Below are 18346 nucleotides of genomic sequence, written 5' to 3'. Positions count from 1 at the left end.
CTCACTCGCTCGCTCTCTCTCCGCCTTCTCACATACTGTATAGTACACAAGACATAGACACTGCAGCACACACACTTGTGTTCCAAAAATAAGTCATACAGTATGAGAATATGTTGAAATTGTTCATACAAATATTTATTTTACAAATGTGAATCTTGAGACAGTTATTCTAATCCCATATCTGTGATCTTAAAGCAAAAACCTAAGACTGAATTTTGTCAGTATGAAATCTAGGATGGCTGGCGCGTGCACACACACACACACACACACACACACACTATTGGACAAAAATGATTGCATACAATAACACAAACAAGTTGAGCATACATCATATGTGTTTCAAAACATAGGCACCTTTGTAGTGAAGGATACATAACAGGAGACAAAGGCCCCATTCGAATACTTCCTTTCTCCCTTCCTTGAAGTAGTTACATATCTGAATTGGTTGTATGAGGGAAAGCATTGGTAGGCAATCTATCCAACACTTATGACTTGAGATTACCTCAAGAAAACAAGGAATAAAGGATGAATTCGAACAGTATTCAAACAAAATTCACAACCATGATTTCAACACTATAAAATCCTCAACATTTAACTTTTTAGTGACAACAATGATAATACAATTGCTAACAATTGAATTATCATAGTCTTGAAAAATAAGCACATGTAATAGGGAAGATTTGGATAAAAACAATTCAATATAAAAATAAATACTATCCACAGATTAGTATAAAAATCCCAAAGCAGTGGTAGTACTACTAGTTGTGGCTAGATGGCACTACAGCTTCTGTTGTGAATGTAGAGATCCCTCACTATGAGGAGACTGTTGTCTGCACATCAATACTGAGGAATATACCGTGTCCAATATCCAAATGTTTAAAAAAAAGACAATAGAAATGTATCACCTGGGCCTATTGGAATCAGTTCCAGGACATGTACATATGTGCATGCAGTCCTGGAGATAGACAAGCATTTCACGACACCCGCTATAACATCTTCTAAATATGTGTATGTGACCAGTAAAAAATGGGATATTGATTAGTGGTATCAGATCAGTCAGTCATGTCTGGAACAAAGTACATTACCACAGCTACTTGTTTTCTCTTATATCTGAAGATGGAAAAACTTGAGCCTCAACCTGTTTCACTTAGCTTTAAGGGTTAGGTTCTGTAGAAATGTAATAATAGATTTATTTCATCTGGAGATAAGACACAAATCTATTGCATATGTCTTCTCATTACATGCCAAAAGTATAGAATATGTCTGTATAAAGGCTCTCTCTCCCTCCCACCCTGTTTGTTTTCTCAACTGTGAGTTCATGGTTAGAGGACAGGATCTAGCAATAGCCCGCTTTGGGTTTGAGTACAACAGATTCTGACAACCTCTTACAGATATGTCTAGGAATCCTGGGTAGTACAATGACTGAACATAACTGTGGGCAGTCAGACAAGTAAGACACTTATCAATTAAATGGAAATAACCCACACGTTTAAATAAATACAAACACATGTGGAATCCATTGGCTGTAAAGACAAGCAGTCTTTACTTTGAGACAACTGAACCTGAACTGTTGGTGATTAGGTAGTATTTCATTCATATTAGTAGGGCAGACGATATGAAAATACTCACTGTTGCTATAGCAACCCTAGGGAGGATCCAGAGACAGGCACATGTAGAGCCAGATTGTGTGTAGATGCAGCTTGTACACACACACACACACACACACACACACACACACACACACACACACACACACACACACACACACACACACACACACACACACACACACACACACACACACACACACACACACACACACACACACACACACACACACACAGATCATCTACAGTGCATAGAAAAAACCTTGACATAATTCAGTGTTCCAGTTTGCCTTAGGACAATAGAAATCAGAGCATATTGCCCATCTCTTACTATCTCTCTCATCTTCACTGCAAAGGAGCTATATGCTGGGGATCCATAGGTTTTATTAACTATGCTAACACTTCCTCTTGCAATATCCCATGTGCATCTGTTCATAAAAACACATACAATAAAAAAATTAAAAATTGCAAAGCAGCTAAAACAATCTTTAGAAAAAACAGTCATTTAAATCATTTAAGAGACACAAAATACCACAATAAGAGCATATCAAAGTAGAAAAGGGTTTAAGAAACATAACACAAAAAACATACCAAAATGGTAAGATACTGTAATTCTAGAATAGCCACAGTTTTCCGTGTCTGTTAGACTGATGTTTCAGATTGGAGACACAGGGTAAACTTGTGTGACTTGGGGTCAACGTACTCCTCGGTCATTCGAATGTAGGGGATGGACTTGACCGTGACCACTAGGCTGAAGTCTAGACACCTAAGGGAGAAGACCATGCCCTCCTTTAGACCGCTGGTGACCGCAGCCTCGCTGACCAAAGTCCACTGATCGGCCATCCAGCGCTCTTGACCGTACTGCAGCGTAGGACCAGGGGACAGGTAGGCCTCCAGGAATGCCTGAACAGACAGACAGACAGACAGACAGACAGACAGACAGACAGAGAGAGAGAGAGAGACAGACACGGAAATACACAACACATTTCAGAATTGCTGACACTATCGTAAGGACATAATAAAGAGTATAGTGTTAGGGTACGGGGACTGACTTGGCACTAGAGTAGGGCTAATGGGTTCATTCTTGCTTACCTTGGGGCTCATGTTGTGTGTGAGGCAGAAGGCCAGGTGTCTCTGGATGCTGTCCATGCTGTGGCAGTGCTGCCTCCTGGTGGTTCGGAGGTATTTCTGCAGGGCGCGGGCCATGGAGGGGAAGATGGCCGAGGCGGCCTCCCGTACATCCATCACATCCCCGGGGGACACTTTCTTCTCCTCCTGATGCATCCTCCTCACATGCATGAAGGCCTCCTCTACAGCCACCACTAGCCTAACGTTAAAGTAATGTACACATAGACACAACATTCAGTATACTGTACATTCATATTTTCTTACACCCTAAAGTTACTATCCTAACGTTGGGCCAGTAACCGAAAGGTCGATGGTTCGAATATCCGAGCCGACAAAGTGAAAAATCTGTCGATGTGACCTTGAGGAAGGCACTTACTCTAATTTGCTCTATGGGAGCCGTAATACTTGGCCTGACCCTGTAAAACAAGGCATTTCTCTGTACCTATCCGGTGTGTGGCAATAAAACATATATTACAGCAATGTACACACAACATTCAGTATACTACTGTATATTGTTCTTACATCTGTTCTTACATCCTACAAGTTAGAAAAACACAAGACAATGTACCCTACTGTATCTATTCTTAAGTCCATTTATGTAAATCCTGATCTATATTTGAAATCCTTGCATTAAGCATCATACAGTGCCTACAGAAAGAATACACAGCCCATGACCTTTTTCACATTTTATTGTCTTACAGACCAAATGTATAATTGATTAAATTGAGATTTTTTGTCACTGGCCAACAGACAATATCCATAATGTCAAAGTGGAATTATGTTTTTAGAATTTCTTTAACAAATGAATTAAATGAAAAGCTGAAATATCTTGAATCACATATTCAACCCATTTGTTATGGAAAGCCTAAATAAGTCACATAATAATTTGCATGGACTTACTGTGTGCAATAAGTTTTGAGTGACTACCCATCTCTGTACCCAACACAGACAGATAATTGTAAGGTCTGTCAGTCGAGGAGTGAAATTCAACCACAAAGACCAGGGAGATTTTCCAATGCCTCACAAAGAGGGCACCTATTGATAGATGGGTAAAAATAAAATAACAAGCAAAAAAAGCAGACATTTAATATCCCTTTGAGCATGTTGAAGTTATTAATTACACTTTAGATGGTGTATCAATACACCCAGTCACTACAAAGATACAGGCGTCCTTCCTAACTCAGTTGCCGGAGAGGAAGGAAATTACTCAGGGATATCAACATGAGGCCAATGGTGACTTTAAAACAGATACTGTACAGAGTTTAATAGCTGTGATAGGAGAAAACTGAGGACGGATCAACAACATTGTAGTTACTCCTCAATTCTAACCTAAATGACAGAGTGAAAAGAAGGAAGGGTGTACAGAATAAAAATGCATCCTGTTTGCTACAAGTACTAAAGTAAAACTGCAAAAAACTTTATGTCCTAAATACAAAGCGTTGTTTGGGGAAAATCCAACAGAACATGTTACCGAGAGCCACTCTTTATATCTTCAAGCATGGTTGTGGCTGCATCATGTTATGGGTATGCTTGTCATAGGGAGTTTTTTAGGATAAAAATAAACAGAATAGAGCTAAGCACAGACAAAATCCTAGAGAATTTCCAACAGACACTGGGAGACAAATTCACCTTTCAGCAGGACAATAACCTAAAATGCATGGCCAAATATACATAGTGGCTTACCAAGTGGCTTACCAAAACGACATTGAATGTTCCTGACTGGCCTAGTTACAATTTTAACTTAAATCGTCTTGAAAATGTATGGCAAGACTTGAACATGTGTGTCTAATAATGATCAACCAACTTGACAGAGCTAGAAGAATAAAATAAAAAAATCATGTGCAAATATTGTACAATCCAGGTGTTCAAAGCTCTTAAAATCTTAGCCAGAAAGACTCACAACTGTAATCACTGCCAAATGTGATTCTAACATGTATTGACTCAGGGTCTTTTTTTTACATTTGTACTTACCTAAATGAGATATTGCTGTTTTCATATTCAATACATTTGCTAAGATTCCTAAAAACATGCTTTCACCTTATTGTTATGGGGTATTGTGAAGATAGGTGAGAAAATATATTTAATTAATGTTGAATTCAGGTAACAACAAAATGTGGAATAAGTCTAGGGGTATGAATACTTTCTGAAGGCACTGCACCTATGTATCATTCATCCTTCTTTCTTCACTATTTTCTTTCTTTTTGACCCAAATATTCACCTTCCTATTCACTCAAGAGTGTTCTTTCTCTCTCTCACTCACTCACCTGGCTCTGCGTTTGCAGACCCGTCTGTCATAGTCTGCCTCTTCGTAGTATAGCTCGTTATGAGATGTGTTTTTGTGCCTGGCTGCTGCAGAGATCATGGTCCGAGACTTGCCCCCCACCGCCAGTCCCCCCGACCCCTCTGCCGGCTCCGCCGGGTTCGCTGGGCCTATGAACAGGAATCACAGAGGCATGATGGGAAGGTCACTGTGGCCCAATCAGCATATCAACAGCAACCCGGGGAAAACACAGATCTCAGTGAGGATTCTAAATCTAAAAATCTGATGAGAAATATTCAGTCTGGTAGTTACAGCTGACTATGTGGTTTAGCCATCTGCCAAATGACAACAGATTTAGCCAAAGTTGAAACTAACATCTGGCTACCAGGCTAGTAAATATTCATAAAATAAAAGACACGAGGGATATGTGGATATGAGGGGAGTTCAGTACAGTAATCCCGGCAGATACAGGTCAGGAGAGATTAAGCAATGAATCATTAATACCAAGGGGTGTACTGTATGTATGTGTGTGTGTGTGTGTGTGTTAGTGTGTGTTAGTGTGTTAGTGTGTTAGTGTGTTTGTGTGTGTGTGTGTGTGTGTGTGTGTGTGTGTGTGTGTGTGTGTGTGTGTGTGTGTGTGTGTGTGTGTGTGTGTGTGTGTGTGTGCGTGCGTGCGTGCGTGCATGCGTGCGTGTGTGCGTGCGTGTGTGTGTGCGCACGCATGTGTAAGGCTGAAAGCTACTGTGATGAATTATTGAAAGGCAGAAATGCCAAACCTCTGAAGCCCTCCCTCCCTCCCATTTCATACTTTGACAAGGGGAGGGTGGGAGGGTTCTGTGAGGAACCGTACCAGCATACTCCTCTACCAAACTCCATAGAGAAAACCCATAAAATCTGCACTGAGTTGGGAAGGCCCAAGTACTCCGTCGGCAGTCGGTGCCTGTGTAGAATATCTGGTGAATGAAAGGGGTGGTTAGATTGGTATGTATCTGTGTGTGAAGGTGTCGAAGCAGTGCAAACATTGTGGGTGAGGGAAGGGAAGTGATGAATGAGGTTAGTAATGTACACTAGGTTAGTAGAGTAAACTTGTAAAAAGTGTGAGGACACACAGAAGAGATTATTACCCAGCTTTACTTACTGTCATTGTCCAAAAGGTAAACTCTCAGTTTAGCTTTAAATGTTGCTTAGGGTGGCATGGGAAGGTATACGGAGAGACAGCATCACAACGAAGCACATACATGGACAAATACGGTGGACAGACAGCTGACAGATGGAGAGACGAGAGAGCGAGAAAGAGAAAGAGTTTCACTTTATGATGCAGTTACAAAGAGGAAGAGTTGATTGGATGTGGACGACACATACAGGGAGACAAATCCAATGTAACCATTGAAGAACCACTGAATCTGTAGCTATACTAACCATCCACGGAGTAGACCTTGAGGCCAGCCAGGTGCTTGGCGGCACGGTGCTTGGAGGCGGAGAGAAGGGCGGGGTTATGAAGAGGAAAGTCTCTGTAGTAGAACTCTAGCAGAGACAGAGCTGCCCTCTGAATACTGACACAGACAGAGACAGAGGGAGAGAGGGTAAAAAAGCAAAAGAGGTGCAAGAGAGGGAGAGCGAGAGGGGCAGAGGGAGGGAGAGAACGATGGGAGAGCAAGAGGGGCAGAGGGAGGGAGAGAACGATGGGAGAGCGAGAGGGGCAGAGGGAGGGAGAGAACGATGGGAGAGCGAGAGGGGCAGAGGGAGGGAGAGAACGATGGGAGAGAGAGAGGGGCAGAGGGAGGGAGAGAACGATGGGAGAGAGAGAGGGGCAGAGGGAGGGAGAGAACGATGGGAGAGAGAGAGGGGCAGAGGGAGGAGAGAACGATGGGGGAGAGCGAGAGGGGCAGAGGGAGGGAGAGAACGATGGGAGAGCGAGAGGGGCAGAGGGAGGAGAGAACGATGGGAGAGAGAGAGGGGCAGAGGGAGGGAGAGAAAACGATGGGGAGAGAGAGGGGCAGAGGGAGGGAGAGAACGATGGGAGAGAGAGGGGCAGAGGGAGGGAGAGAATGATGGGAGAGCGAGAGGGGCAGAGGGAGGGAGAGAACGATGGGAGAGAGAGAGGGGCAGAGGGAGGGAGAGAACGATGGGAGAGCGAGAGGGGCAGAGGGAGGGAGAGAACGATGGGGAGAGAGAGGGGCAGAGGGAGGGAGAGAACGATGGGAGAGAGAGAGGGGCAGAGGGAGGGAGAGAACGATGGGAGAGAGAGAGGGGCAGAGGGAGGGAGAGAACGATGGGAGAGAGAGAGGGGCAGAGGGAGGGAGAGAACGATGGGAGAGAGAGAGGGGCAGAGGGAGGGAGAGAACGATGGGAGAGCGAGAGGGGCAGAGGGAGGGAGAGAACGATGGGAGAGAGAGAGGGGCAGAGGGAGGGAGAGAACGATGGGAGAGAGAGAGAGATAGGGTAAGAAAAAAGGCCATAAAGTAGTAGGAGGTAGAGGAAACAGATGGATGTATTATAAAAGAAGGTCGGGAATGAAGTCCATTATTGTCCCTGCTGATTTGATTCACCTGATAAAATAGCTCTTACTGAGCAGCATGCCTCATATCTACACTACTCCCCCAGACCAGACTACTGCAGACCAGGGCCACGTTATACAGCGTTCCCTGCTTTAAACTGTCCTCCAGCCTCAGGCCTTTCTACAGGAGATCAGTCAGTATCAGACAGAGAGGCTAGAGGTGAGGCAGCATAGAGAGACAGAACCATGCATATACTGTATCAATGTCAAGTCTACGTACACTTAGCTAACCTTTCTGCAAGGGATCAGCACGGTTATTGAAATATCTGAATGGACGTTAGTATTCCAATACTTGTGTGAGTATTAATTGTTGCGAGCATAAAAAATTACAGGCCTACCTTAACAATGAAAACGCCTTTACTAAATTAAATGTAAATATCCATGTGACATTGTTACATACAAGGATATACAATGACATTTCAAATGATTAATTTAATAAAACAAAGTGCACAGTGCTCCCCATAAAAAGAAGCGGTAGCCGACCAGTAGCCTTCATGTCTGTATCTTTTTGTTTATGTTGGCCAATCAAAGCGTCAGATAGGCTCAATGTGTAGTGAGAGTTCACTAATGCAATGCAAGATGGAATAAAATCACAGAATTAAAAGTTAGCGAAATGAGAAGGAGTAGGCTACAATGAGCAACCAACAGGTAGGCTGTTTTATCTGAATGGGGTTGGGGAGAAGCTTAGCATGTGGCCTCAATTAGCCTGGCTAGCTATAGTTGGCTAGCTTAGCTTAAAAGCTTCTCTAGGCCACTCTTGTCAAGACAGACACTGTTATATGGGATGATAAATAACGTTGTGGCTGCTACAAGTTAGCTAGTCTTGGTTGGAGCAGAGTTTCCTTGGGGTCGCTCATTCCATCTGCTTTTTTAATATCCAACAAAAATGTATGATACCATTCGAATCGTGATTCCCCCCCCCCATAGTATGGAAATATACAGTACCAGTCAAAAGTTTGGACACCTACTCATTCCAGGGTTTACCTTTATTTTTTACTATTTTCTACATTGTAGAATAATAGTGAAGACATCAAAACGATGAAATAACACATATGGAATCATGTCGTAACTAAGAAAGTGTTAAACAAATCCAAATGTATTTTATATTTGAGATTCTTCAAAGTAGCTATCCTTCGCCTTAATGACAACTTTTCACACTTGGCATTCTCTCAACCAGCTTCATGAGGAGTCACCTGGAATGCATTTAAATGAACAGGTGTGCCTTGTTAAAAGTTCATTTGTGGAACTTATTTTCTTCTTAATGCATTTCAGCCAATCAATTGCGCTGTGACAAGGTAAGGGTGGTATACAGAAGCCCTATTTGGTAAAAGACTAAGTCCATATTATGGCAAGAACAGCTCAAATAAGCAAAGATAAACAACAGTCCATCATTACTTTAAGGCATGAAGGTCAGTCAATCTGGAAAATTTCAAGAACGTTTAAAGTTTCTTCAAGTGCAATTGTAAAAACCTTCAAGCACTGTGATGAAACTGGCTCTCATGATGATCGCAGGAAAGGAAGACCCAGAGTTACCTCTGCGGCAGAGGATAAGTTCATTAGAGTTACCAGCCTCATAAATTGCAGCCCAAATAAATGCTTCACAGAGATCCGGTAACAGACACATCTCAACATCAACAGTTCAGAGGAGACTAAGTGAGAGGCCTTCATGGTCAAATTGCTGCAAAGAAACCACTACTAAAGGACACAAATAAGAAGAGACTTGCTTGGGCCAAGAAATACAAGCAAAAGACATTAGACTGGTGGAAATCTGTCCTTTTGAATTTGATGTTATTTTAAATGGGCAAAAAAAATGCATTTCTTTCAAAAACAAGGAAAGGACATTGCTAAGTGACCCTAAACTTTTGAACAGTAGTGTACATATGAATATATGGATGAGCAATGACAGAGCGGCATAGGCAAGACGCAATAGATGGTATAAAATAGAGAATATACATATATGTTATTTCATAGTTTTGATGTCTTTACTATTATTCTACAATGCAGAAATTTGTAAAAAATGAGTAGGTGTGTCCAAACGTTTAACTGGTACTGTACATAAATACAGAAAAATCATGTTTTTGATTGCGCTGGGCCTTTAAACCATATGCTTTTGATAAGAGAGACAGCTCTGGGTTGAAGTTCTCCTAAGGCACAGATCTACGATCAGTTTACTAGCCATAAATCCCAGCCTGAACAGTTATGAAGAAAATGCCAAATCCGACTGTAGATCAGTATCTGGAAGGTAAGTTCATCATACTGCATCATAGCCCCTCTTTCTCAGGCCCAGCCCACCTCATTACCAGAATAGCACCCTAGAGCAAAAGGACTGGACTGGAGCATTCTGGGTGATTTAGTAACTCAATTACTGCTACGCTTCCCCCTGAACACGAGTCTCCAATTACCCACAGTTCAACAGGGCAGTCGGGTGTGGGTGGGTGCGTTGGGGTGGGTGCGTTGGGGTGGGGGCATTCTAAAGGCATTCTCTAATAGTCTGATTTTCTGTCAACGTTTCTGCTATCTGAGTGATCAGCTGACTGGCTTTTGTTTACTGGCATCAGTGGACACAACATGGTTTCTCAATTCATCTGGGCCACACCATTCAGTTCCCTCCTTGTTGTATGCAGACTGAGTTCAAGCAGAATGAACATTTCGGTCTGACCTTAATGTGAATAAAGTGATCTTCATCTTCATATTGCTGGTAGAAGAATGACGTCACTACGGTCAGCAGCAACATTTTAGCAAGAGATTGTTGTGTGTATTACCTGAGCTGTCCCAGGTTGAAGCAGCTTGTCTCCCCGTCAGTGGAGCGTATAACACACAGGCTGTAGCAGGGCTGAATCTGTCTGATCTCCAGCAGCACGATGGCCAGGTAGTGGACAAACAGCAGAGAGTCCACCAGAGACACAGCAAACTGGACGATACCTTGGTAGTCCTCATCCTGGAGAATACACAACACAGGATCAACACACACACACACACACACACACACACACACACACACACACACACACACACACACACACACACACACACACACACACACACACACACACACACACACACACACACACACACACACACACACACACACACACACACACAATTATGAAGCATACACACCTGTGAGTCGAGGATGCGGACCCCATAGAACAGCCAGTAGGAGAGTGTGAGCAGCAGCGTGAGCGTGGCCAGGAGGGCTCGATACACACACACTCTGGGCAGGCTGGCACTGGCCTGGCGCAGGAAGATAGCCCATACAGCAAGCAGGAGAATGAGGAGTTTACAGGACACAGAGAGGAAGAGGCCCTCACAGGCAGAGCCACAGGCCTGCAGCCTGGCTGGCCACAACACTGCCGGGAGGACCAGGAAGGCCAGGGGGGTGGCCAGGACCACTAGCCCCACACAGATGCCCAGAATCAGGGGAGTGTAGAGCCGACAGCCCTGCCTCTGGCCGTCGTCCGGTACCTTCCACAGACCAACCACCTCCTCCTGGGATAGACTGAGCTCTGAGGTGCCGGTCACCGCCGTGGTGGTCTCCCCCCAGTTATCATCCTGAGAGAGGGGGGGAGAGAGATGAAAGAAAGAAAGAAAGAAAGAAAGAAAGAAAGAAAGAAAGAAAGAAAGAAAGAAAGAAAGAAAGAAAGAAAGAAAAAAGAAAGAAAGAAAGAAAAGAGAGAGAGGAGGACAGCGGGAGAGAGGAGAGATTAAAATATATTAAAACTTAGCATAAGGTTGATCATCTTTGACTGATAGATAAGATAAGATATAAAAGGACAGAAATACTCTGTGGAGGGATGGTATGTGAGAGACAAGCCAAAGTGACAAACACACACTGGTAGACATTCTGGTGTGATTCCAGTCTCTGTCCCTTGTACATACAAGCCAGACAGATTGGAGACACACTGACTAAATCCTTTGAGGTTTATTGCAAACATCCCATCCATCATTCCATTAAAAGCGGCCTTTGGTTTCCTGGAGTTCTGTGTTACTGTGACAGGCTTTCAGCTCCCCACTGATCCACATAGGATGACATTGACAGTACACAGTCAGACTGCTCATAATGACCAGGTAGGGATGACACACGCACACGGCTGATGTTATTCAGGCCTATCATTGCAAATTAGAGTCAAATCTCGTCTCCCAGCTCAGGATACAGTTTATAATAAAAGTGCCCGAGGAGGAAAGAGCACAGTGAGACACTGATTAAAATACCTGTCTGCTGAAGAGAGCATTTCTCTGTCAATTATTCAGCTATGTATTTCTCTGTTCATTTTCTCCCTTACTCACTCTGTCTGTGCCTGCTGCACGGAGCTTTGTTCTCTCAATGTCTGTCTGGTAAGGAGCTGGGAACAGAGTGTGTGTGTGTGTGGATTTGAATACCGCAGCCCCTCTTCTTGTGTCAGCACACACACAATTAGCAAACACTAACCCACACGACACCCCTAAAACGTCATCCCTTGCCAGATGGACACACCACCTGACATGCCATTAGGAAATTACACTGGGAGAGAGAGGGAGAGAAATAGGGGGAGAGAGAAAAAGCAGCTTTATATATAACCCTCTATGGTGGGTTATAAAGCTGCACATCGCCCACCGCTCCCAAGCATACTACTCACCAATGTCCAGTCTCTTGACAACAAGATAGACAAAATCCGAGCAAAGGTTGCCTTCCAGAGAGACATCAGAGATTGTAACATTCTCTGTTTCATGGAAGCATGGCTCACTCGGGATACGTTATCAGAGTCGGTACAGCCATCTGGATTCGTGACGCATTGCATGACAGAAACAAACATCTCTCTGGTAAGAAGAAGGGCGGAGGTGTATGCCTAATGATTAACGAGTCATGGTGAGATCATAACAACATACAGGAACTCAAGTCCTTTTGTTCACCTGACCTAGAATTCCTTACAATCAAATGCCGACAGCATTATCTACCGAGAGAATTCTCTTCGATTATAATCACAGTCGTGTATATCCCCCCCAAGCAGACTCCTCGGCGTCCCTGAAAGAACTTCATTGGACTCTGGAAACTGGAAACCAGATATCCTGAGGCTGCATTTATTGTAGCTGGGGATTTTAACAAGGCTAATCTGAAAACAAGGCTCCCTAAATTTGATCAGCATATTGAATTCGCGACCCGGGCTGGCAAAATTCTGGACCATTGTTACTCTAATTTCCGCGATGCATACAAAGCCTTCCTCGCCCTCCTTTCGGCAAATCTGACCACGACTCCATTTTGTTGCTCCCAGCATATAGACAGAAACTAAAACAGGAAACGCCCTTGCTCAGGTCTGTTCAACGCTGGGCCGACCCATCTGATTCCACACTTCAAGATTGCTTCGATCACGTGGACTGGGATATGTTCCGGATAGCGTTGAACAACAACATTGATGTATACGCTGATTCGGTGAGTGAGTTTATTAGCAAGTGCATCGGTGATGTTGTACCTACGGCGACCATTATAACCTACCCCAACCAGAAACCGTGGATTGATGGCAGCATTCGCTCAAAACTGAAAGCGCGAACCACTGCTTTTAATCAGGGCAAGGCGACCGGAAACATGACCGAATACAAACAGTGTAGCTATTCCCTCCGCAAGCAATCAAACAAGCTAAGCGTCAGTATAGAGACAAAGTAGAGTCGCAATTCAACGGCTCAGACACGAGAGGAATGTGGCAGGGTCTACAGTCAATCACGGATTACAAAAAGAAAACCAGCCTCGTCGTGGACCAAGATGTCTTGCTCCCAGACAAACTAAACAACTTCTTTGCTCGCTTTGAGGACAATACAGTGCAACCAACACGGCCCACTACCAAAACCTGCGGGCTCTCCTTCACCGCAGCCAATGTGAGTACAACATTTAAACGTGTTAACCCTCACAAGGCAGTCGGCCCAGATGGCATCCCTAGCCGCGTCCTCAGCGCATGCGCAGACCAGCTGGCTGGTGTGTTTATGGACATATTCAATCAATCCCTATCCCAGTCTGCTGTTCCCAAATGACTATCGCCCCATAGCACTCACTTCCGTCATCATGAAGTGCTTTGAGAGACTAGTCAAGGATCATATCACCTCCACCCTACCTGAAACCCTAGACCCACTCCAATTTGCTTTCCACCCCAATAGGTCCACAGACAACGTAATCGCAATCACACTGCACACTTCCCTAACCCACCCTATGTAAGAATGCCGTTCATCGATTACAGCTCAGCATTTAACACCATAGTACCCTCCAAACTCGTCATTAAGCTTGAGATCCTGGGTCTCGACTCTGCTCTGTGCAACTGGGTCCTGGACTTTCTGACGGGCTGCCCCCAGGTGGTGAGGGTAGGAAACAACATCTCCACCCCGCTGATCCTCAACACTGGGGACCCACAAGGGTGCGTTCTCAGCCCTCTCCTGTACTCCCTGTTCACCCATGACTGCGTGGCCATGCACGCCTCCAACTCAATCATCAAGTTTGCAGTGGTAGGCTTGATTACCAACAACGACAATATGGCCTACAGGGAGGATGTGAGGGCCCTCGGAGTGTGGTGTCAGGAAAATAACCTCACACTCAACGTCAGCAAAACAAAGGAGATGATTGCGGACTTCAGGAAACAGCAGAGGGAGTACCCCCCCTATCCACATCGACGGGACAGTAGTGGAGAAGGTGGAAAGTTAAGTTCCTCGGCGTACACATCACGGACAAACTGAAATGGTCCACCCACACAGACAGCGTGGTGAAGAAGGCGCAACAGCGCCTCTTCAACCTCAGGAGGCTGAAAAAATCTATCTTGTCATCGATGACAGGGTGATTAACAAAAGGCTAAGCTGTGTTTCACTATATTTCACTTGTGATTTCATAAATATGAATATTTCTAGTAATATTTTTTGACCGTTGCGCTATGCTAGTGTAGTTGCTGACAATTCTCCCGAATTCGGGATAGGTAGTTCCATTAAACAAGAGAAATGTTTTGTTTTTCCAGTGGTCCGTGTCCTTTTTGGGCTACCTCATATCCATGGAGGGAGTGGAGATGGAGGAGCAACACATCAGCGCAGTCAGGTCATGGCCCATCCCCAATTCTGTGAAAGCAGTCGAGCGACTCCTGGGGTTCGCCAACAATTTCTGGAGGTTCATCCGGGGCTTCAGCATGGTGGTCGTGCATCTTACCTCCCTGTTGAGAAGAGGTCCCCATCGGCTTCGTTAGAAGGCGGAGGCAAAGAGGGCATTCGAGACGCTGAAGGCACACTTCACCACTGCTCCCGTGTTGGCACATCCCGGCCCCTCACTCCCCTTCATCGTCGAGGTGGATGCCTCTGAAGTAGGAGTTGGGGCAGTCTGTTCCAGCTCACAGGAACCCCTCCAAAGCTGTGGCCCTGCGCCTTCTACTCCAAGCAGCTGAGCCCCGTCCAGAGGAACTACGACGTAGGGGACTGGGAAGTCTTGGAGGTGAAGAAGGCTCTGAAGGTGTGGAGGCAATGGCTGGAGAGGTCCAAACACCCTTTCCTGGTGTGGATGGACCAATGCAACCTGGAGTACATCAGGGCAGCGAAGAGTCTAAAACCGAGACAGGTCAGGTGGGCTCTATTCTTGGCCAGGTTTCAATATGCGCTTTCCTATAGGCCAGGCTCAAAGAACCTGAAGGCGTACGCCCTGTCTCGCCTCTATGACGCAGAGGAGAGGCAGGGAGAGGAGACCCCATCATCTCTCCGTTCCGTATCATCGCGCCAGTGGTGTGGGATGTGGAAGCCGACATACAGCAGGCCCTGCGCACGGAACCCGCACATGACCGGAAAACCGTGCCTACGGGTGTGCGGGACAGCCTCCTTACCTGGAGGCACATGGCATCTGTCGGGTCATCCTGGGATAAACTGTACCATCACCTCCCTGACTGAGAAGTACTGGTGGCCCACCTTGGCTAAGGGTGCCCAGATTTATTCTCTTCCTGCTCCATCTGTGTCCAGTCAAAGACACCCAGACACGTCCCTTATGGAAAGCTCCTTCCCAGCTGGTTACACAACGACCCTGTTCAGGGGAACACACCTGTTATCGTCGTTGTGGACCAGTTTTCCAAAGCTTGTCGCCTCTTTCCTCTGCCTGCGCTAAGGAGACCTGTATTGCTGCGCACACTCGTCTCCAGTGGGCCGTGCGTCGGCACAATGTACAGGCCAACAGCCACAGCAGTGAGGTACCTGTTTTCTTACAAGGCGACCGGGTCTGGCTCTCCACCCGGAACCTGCCGCTCCGCCTGTCCTGCCGGAAGCTGAGCCTGTGGTTTGTGGAGCCGTTTAAAGTTCTGAGGAGGGCTAATGAGGTAACGTACCGTTTGCAATTCCCTTCTGATTACCACATTAACTTCTTATGTCTTGGGGCAGTATTGAGTAGCTTGGATGAATAAGGTGCCCAGAGTAAACTGTCTGCTACTCAGGCCCAGTTGCTAATATATGCATATTATTAGTATATTTGGATAGAAAACACTCTGAAGTTTTTTAAACTGTTTGAATGATGTTTGTGAGTATAACAGAACCCATATGGCAGGCAAAAACCTGAGAAAAAATCCAACCAGGAAGTGGGAAATCTGAGGTTTGTGGGATTTCAACTCATTGCCTATCGACGATACAGTGGGATATTGGTCATATTGCACTTTCCAAGGCTTCCACTAGATGTCAACGGCCTTTAGAACCTTGTTTGATGCTTCTACTGTGAAGTGGGGGCGAAAGAGAGGGGAATGAGTCAGAGGTCTGCCAGAGAGCCACGAGCTGGCCACGCACGTTCACGTGAGAGTTAGCTTGAGTTCCATTGCATTTCTGAAGACAAAGGAATTATTATTCAATATTTATGTTAAAAACATCCTAAAGATTGATTCTATACATCATTTGACATGTTTCTACGGACTGTAATGGAACTTATTGACTTTTCGTCTGCTCCTAGTGATCGCGCGTCATGAATTTGGATTACTGTACTAAATGCGCGAACAAAAAGGAGGTATTTGGACATCAATGATGGACATTATCGAACAAAACAAACATTTATTGTGGAACTGGGATTCCTGGGAGTGCATTCTGATCATCAAAGGTAAGTGAATATTTATAATGTTATTTCTGACTTCTGTTGATAAGGAATAACAAAAAAATATTTAATAACTGAAGTGACCTATATAGAATAAACAATGGCGTATGTAATCAGTAGTTTAAGTGAGTGGTTGCGTGCACAGATGTGATAATGAGGGGTGTTGAAAGGTGCAAACAAACAAAACTGACACAAAAAATGCAACAACCAAAATCAAACAGTGTGTCTGCATGGAGAGAGTCTCCTCAATGAATGGGGAAGAGGTGTATTTATCCCGGGACACACCCAGGCCCAGGTGTATCCCATTTTGCTGACGACCCTCCCGGCTCTGCCCACCAACATCCTAATAAGGAAAACAAGAGCAAAGTAAAAGAATACTGCAGACAGACTGGGAGAGTCGTCACACTCCATGGTGCTGAAAATAATGCTCTGTTGTTGGGACATCTTTATGAAGGCCCTAACAGTTTGTGGGCACCGCTTGTCACCGTTATGATGCAATTAATGTATTGTATAGTGTTGTGGCATTGCTGGCATGGATATTTATTTATTTATTTGACCCACCAAGATTGACATGCTAAAGTAATGTTTTCATTTTATTAGCTAAACAAAAAACTTGTTTAAACAGCTTTGTATACATACCGGGAATTTTTTGGCAGGGGGACACTATTTGGCATGACATGCTCCCCCCGCCCGAGGGCTGCAGGTTGTGTGGTAAACCAGTGTGTGTGTGGGTGTGTCTAGGAAACTGTGTGTCAAGGTTCACTGATCTAGCCTCCACACCCTCATCCCCTTCCTTTAATTCATGTATGCCAAACAGGAGAGGAGAGAGGGGGAGAAAAAGAGAGGGGTGAGAGAAAAACACAGAAGGTTAGAAAAAGAGAGAGCAATAGAGAGAGAGAGAGACAGAGTGGAGAGAAACATTACCCCAATGACCCCTATTTGAGAGAGGGATGTCACAGGAGGATCAGCTCTTTTAATATCATCTTAATCAGCCTATCACATCTCCATTCATCTATTGTGTCATCACATAACTGTCCTCTCCCATTGTTACATCTTAATGTGCTCTTACTCTCCTCAATGTTAAAGATCAGGGATCATCAACTAGATTCAGCTGCGGCTGATTGTTTTCTTGAGTAGATGGTCGGGGAGCCAGAACATAATTACAAATCATTTATAGACTGCAAATTGACCACAAGAAGCCCAAACAGATCTAATATTTGACTTAAACACAATAATTTCAAACCTTGCTTACATTGTAAACGATCACATCTCTCTATTATGTGTTGGAATACATGGGAACAGATTTCACAACTAAAATCACCTGGAGCTCATTTCTTTTTTAAAGTCGTTTTTGTCCAACAATGACACATAAAACAACAAATATATATATTTTTAAATATTGGTCTGGGGCCAAATAAAAACACATGCATGCCAAATTGGGCCCCAGGGCAGTCAGTTGGGGCCCTCTGCTATATATAATCCAACATCCCCTTAAAGCATGGTAAATACAACTATAGAGTCTCTCTGTAGTAATGCTAGAACAAATACAGGCTAAACCCTCTCCATTTACACTGACAGATTAACCCAACACTAAGAGTTCACCCTGGCATACAAACAGAATGACAAAGAGAGGGAGAGAAGAGGGCACAGAGAAGGACAGAGAGGGAAAGTGAGACAGACAGATAGAGAATCACCCCCCCCACACCCCCAAAAATCACTGGCCAAACCAGAAAATAAATGCCATA

The 18346-nt window shown here is 44.6% G+C and overlaps 1 protein-coding gene across 2 annotated transcripts in view; it reads right to left on the bottom strand.

Annotated features, from left to right (window-relative positions):
- Positions 1 to 227: 227 nt before the first annotated feature.
- The window catches only part of LOC115112481 (vang-like protein 1), an 83530-nt gene continuing 65411 nt past the window's right edge, over positions 228 to 18346 (bottom strand). For both annotated transcript variants that reach the window (XM_065014642.1, XM_065014647.1), the window contains 6 exons: positions 10673 to 11104; positions 10315 to 10490; positions 6415 to 6548; positions 5000 to 5165; positions 2700 to 2934; positions 228 to 2510 (listed from right to left, as the gene is read on the bottom strand). In XM_065014642.1, coding sequence (XP_064870714.1) covers positions 2250 to 2510; positions 2700 to 2934; positions 5000 to 5165; positions 6415 to 6548; positions 10315 to 10490; positions 10673 to 11104 — 1404 coding nt within the window. In that variant the 3' untranslated portion in view covers positions 228 to 2249. The remainder of the gene's footprint in view (positions 2511 to 2699; positions 2935 to 4999; positions 5166 to 6414; positions 6549 to 10314; positions 10491 to 10672; positions 11105 to 18346) is intronic.

Source organism: Oncorhynchus nerka, linkage group LG3, assembly GCF_034236695.1.
Source record: "Oncorhynchus nerka isolate Pitt River linkage group LG3, Oner_Uvic_2.0, whole genome shotgun sequence".
NCBI lineage: Eukaryota > Metazoa > Chordata > Actinopteri > Salmoniformes > Salmonidae > Oncorhynchus > Oncorhynchus nerka.
Note: the sequence above shows the minus strand (reverse complement) of the source record. Positions and strands in the feature narration are given on the sequence as shown.